This window comes from Leiobunum rupestre, chromosome 4 (assembly GCF_980474605.1).
Source record: "Leiobunum rupestre chromosome 4, qqLeiRupe1.1.hap1, whole genome shotgun sequence".
In the NCBI taxonomy this organism is placed as follows: Eukaryota; Metazoa; Arthropoda; class Arachnida; order Opiliones; family Sclerosomatidae; genus Leiobunum; species Leiobunum rupestre.
Window position 1 is genome coordinate 8,148,930 of NC_143387.1, and position 3,778 is coordinate 8,152,707.

The 3,778-nt window shown below is 36.1% G+C and overlaps 1 protein-coding gene across 1 annotated transcript; it reads left to right on the top strand.

Moving 5' to 3' along the window:
- The first annotated feature begins 1,208 nt into the window (after positions 1–1,208).
- LOC149945987 (52 kDa repressor of the inhibitor of the protein kinase-like) lies at positions 1,209–2,531 on the top strand. Its single transcript, XM_090170698.1, has one exon. It carries the CDS (start codon positions 1,209–1,211, stop codon positions 2,529–2,531), a length of 1,323 nt encoding a protein of 440 aa, XP_090026824.1.
- The last annotated feature ends 1,247 nt before the right edge of the window (positions 2,532–3,778 follow it).

Here is a 3,778-nt window from a genome sequence, read left to right on the forward strand (position 1 = left end):
ATAAAGTAGGGCTGCTGACTAAAGAAATAGTGTTGAAATGCAAAACTGTACTAAAGTTTAAAAGGTTGGGAATTTTTACTGTATTTCAACATATTTTAGCTGTAATTCAACTCATTTTAGCCATTTCTTTACCCGTTTTGCCTATAAAATAATCCAAATTTTTTTAAACATTTTTATAGAGGGTACCTCTATAAAAAAATCGGGTGGGGACAGATATAGTAACATTTTGCGTAAGTTGTTCCTCGAAACAAAACCGGAAATCAATAGCTAGTTTGTATTTTTGAATTTTTTTCTATTCGGTAGGCATTATGAGTTCAAAAACGAAATTGAGCGGTTTTCAAAATAAGAAAAATGCTCTTAAAAAAATAAACAAATCACGAACTATTAGCTAAAATGCGAAAACTAGATTCCTTTGTAGTACGGTCTCAATCTGAATCTAAGATTGAAATTTGTGAATTATCTGCGAGTTCTAGTCTCATTACCAGTAGTGATGGCGACCAATATTATGAAGCAGACTGCAATAACTCGAAATGCATGGACTTAGATGTTTCAAACACCAAAATATTAGTTTCTTCGGTGAAGTTAGTTGACACGAATAGCGATGAAACCGAAAGCAACTTGAAAACGGTCGAAATAATAAAGGTCGGCAGTCGTGCAATACCCGTAGTAAGTGCGGATCCAGCAGAGTGGATTATAAATGATTTTACTATTGAGTATTTATTAAAATATGGAATAAATCAGAACATCGAGAGTGATTTTAGCCTTTCAAAACGAATGTTTGGTGACAAAGAAAGGGCGCTAACAAAGTTTGCGTTTGAACGACAACATTTAAATGGTGAAGTGAAACTGCGGGAATATATGGTATACTCGGAGAGCTTAAAAGCTGTTTTTTGCGCACCTTGTCGATTATTTGGAGGGAAATGTAGTTTAGCAACGACGGGATTAAGTGACTGGAAGAATATTACGAACCGTCTTAGTCAGCATGAAAATTCGGCCGAACATAGAGCGAGCCAATTGGCTTATGTGAAGATAGCCAACTTATTAGGAAGAATTGATTCTCAATTAAAATCAGATATAGAAAATGAGTTTAATCATTAGCGAAATATATTGAAGAGGCTAGTAGCTGTCATAAAGAAACTTTCAAGCCGAGGTCTTCCATTTCGAGGAAAAGATGAAAAATTTGATCACACTACAATGGAAATTACATGATGGCCTTAGAGCTTATAGCAGAATTCGATCCATTTTTAGCAAGCCATATTGAGCGTTATGGTACTGCTGGTCGTGGCAAAATATCCTATCTCTCCAGTACCGTTTGTGACGAATTCCTAAAACTGATGGCGTCAAATGTGATTTCTCATATTATTAAAGAAATCAAGGAAGCCAAATACTTTTCTATAAGCGTCGACTCAACGCCTGACATTTCACATATAAATCAGTTAGCGTTCATATTTCGATTTGTAAAGTGTAGTACTGGTATTCCAATTGAAAGTTTTATATCGGAAGATCTAGAAAATGCAGTACTAAAAACCTTGAAGTCCCATGATTTAAAAATCGAAAATTGCCGTGGTCAATCGTACGATAACGCGAGTAATATGTCTGGAATGTATAGCGGGTTGCAGGCACCAATAAAGAATGCCAACCCTTACAAAGTATATATACCGTGCTCGGCACATTCTTTGAATCTTGTTGGAGTTTGCGCTGTGGAAAGTTGTAAAGAAACTTGTTCTTTTTTCTCCACTTTCCAACATCTTTACGCGTTTTTTGCAGCCTCTACTCATAGATGGGATATTTTAATATCTGTATTGCCACCAAGTAATAAAGTTTTAAAAAGACTTTCCGATACACGTTGGTCCGCACGAGCGGAAGCTTGTCACAATTTGAGTGAAAATTGGGATTTTGTAATTGAAGCCTTAAATACAATAAGCGAAAATTCTTCTGAGAAACCAGTCACCAGAAATGAGGCTGCCGGCCTCCGAAAACAGTTGGAACGATTTGAATCGGCTTTCATGGCTGTTTTCTGGAGTTCGCTTTTAAACAGTTTTCACGTTGTTAGTCAAAAATTGCAAAATGTTGAAATTGGCATTCAAATAGTTTTGGAGCTTTATCGGTCACTTATTGGTTATGTTAATAGTATGCGTGACATGTTTGATTACTACGAGGAAAAAGCTAAATCAAAATCTAAAGAATATAAATTGGACAGTAAGCGAAAAAAGATACGAAAACTTCAATCTGATGAGACCCGATTTGGAGAAGTAGATCAATGTGGACGAGAAACATTTAGAGTTGGTACGTTTTTGGCTATAGTAGATGTTGTGTCCTCTAAACTGAATGGTAGAAGCCTCGCGTATCAAGAATTTATGAAGAAATTTCAGTTTTTGTCGAACCTTTGCACTTACTCAATTCAAGATATAATTGAGAATTCTAAGGCGTTAGAGTTACACTATCACAAAGATTTGGAAGAATCCTTCACGGAGGAGTGCTTGAATTTTCGAGAATATTTGAAAACCGTTGAAATTCCCGACGTCGAATAGAAAGCAATATTACGATTATGCCGTCTTATTAACGAACAAAATATTATATCAGCTTTTCCTAACCTGGAAATAGCTTTCGGCATGTTTGTTAACACACCAGCTACTAATTGCTCGGCCGAACGATCATTTTCGGCGTTGAAGAGAATAAAACATTATTTGAGGGCAAACCTTTCGGACGAAACGTTGAACGATCTCTCACTGTTGGCTATTGAAAAAAAGTTAACGATCACACTCGATTACTCGGATATTATTACTGCATTTTCGGAACAAAAGTGCAGGTGAAAAATGATGTAGATAGTATATAGGTGCCAATAAAATAAAAATAGTTTGTTATTTACAAAACGTATCTTAAATTTTGTTAATTCCTGGTCACACCCAAGGGCACATTCTATACATACCCACTTGACCGGACTGTAACGTCTAATTATATCAATGTCAAGGGGCGCCAAAATTTTCTGTGCCTAGGGGCGCCGTCGGTGTTAATCCGCCCCTGACGAGCGATGATTTCAAGAGAGAAAATACATATATTAGACAAATTACAAAGACGTTCGAGTGACTCGGAAGGCTTGAACTCGTTACAACGGAAGGCGAAATCGTTAGAAACAGACACTTTTACTCCATAAATCAGGGTAAAATAGATATATTTTATCCAAATGGGTAACTTCCGCTATGGTTCTACCCAAGTGATCTCAGTTAGTTTTTCTTATACCATGTAGGATTCTGGAAGTCCCCTTTGAAGATTTTTTCCAAGTCTAATATATATTGTAATATATTTTTGACTTTTATTTATTATCTATGTATCAAAATAATTGCACTACCAAAAATTATAATGCTGTTAAATATCGATATTAATTAGTTTCTGTTATTTGTTTTAAATACTTGTAAATAGGTTCATTATGAAATCATTGAAACTTATTTTGTCGAGTCATTGGGAATTTTGGTGGTGGGATTCTCTGGTCGATACTATTTTTATTTTAGAGTGAGTGACGTGTCGCCTTGTTAATCCGTACGGACTTCTTTACACAGAAGGAGAAAAGCGGTATTTAACATTTGAATGGTTGTAAATTTCATGAAATACTTACGGAAATATCAAAGTTGAACACGTTAGTTAGGGTAGTTCGAACAGAAGCTATCGGTGGACCAGAGATAGCTATCCCGTTCGCTATCCCCACGACGGCCGAAAAGGAAAACTCTCTGCTATAATTCAGTCTTCCCTCCACCGGAACCAAAAGGAAGTCAACTGGCTA

Bases quoted from the DNA above. Each gene is read 5' to 3' on its own strand.
- LOC149945987 (XM_090170698.1), top strand. From the start codon at position 1,209: ATGGCCTTAGAGCTTATAGCAGAATTCGATCCATTTTTAGCAAGCCAT.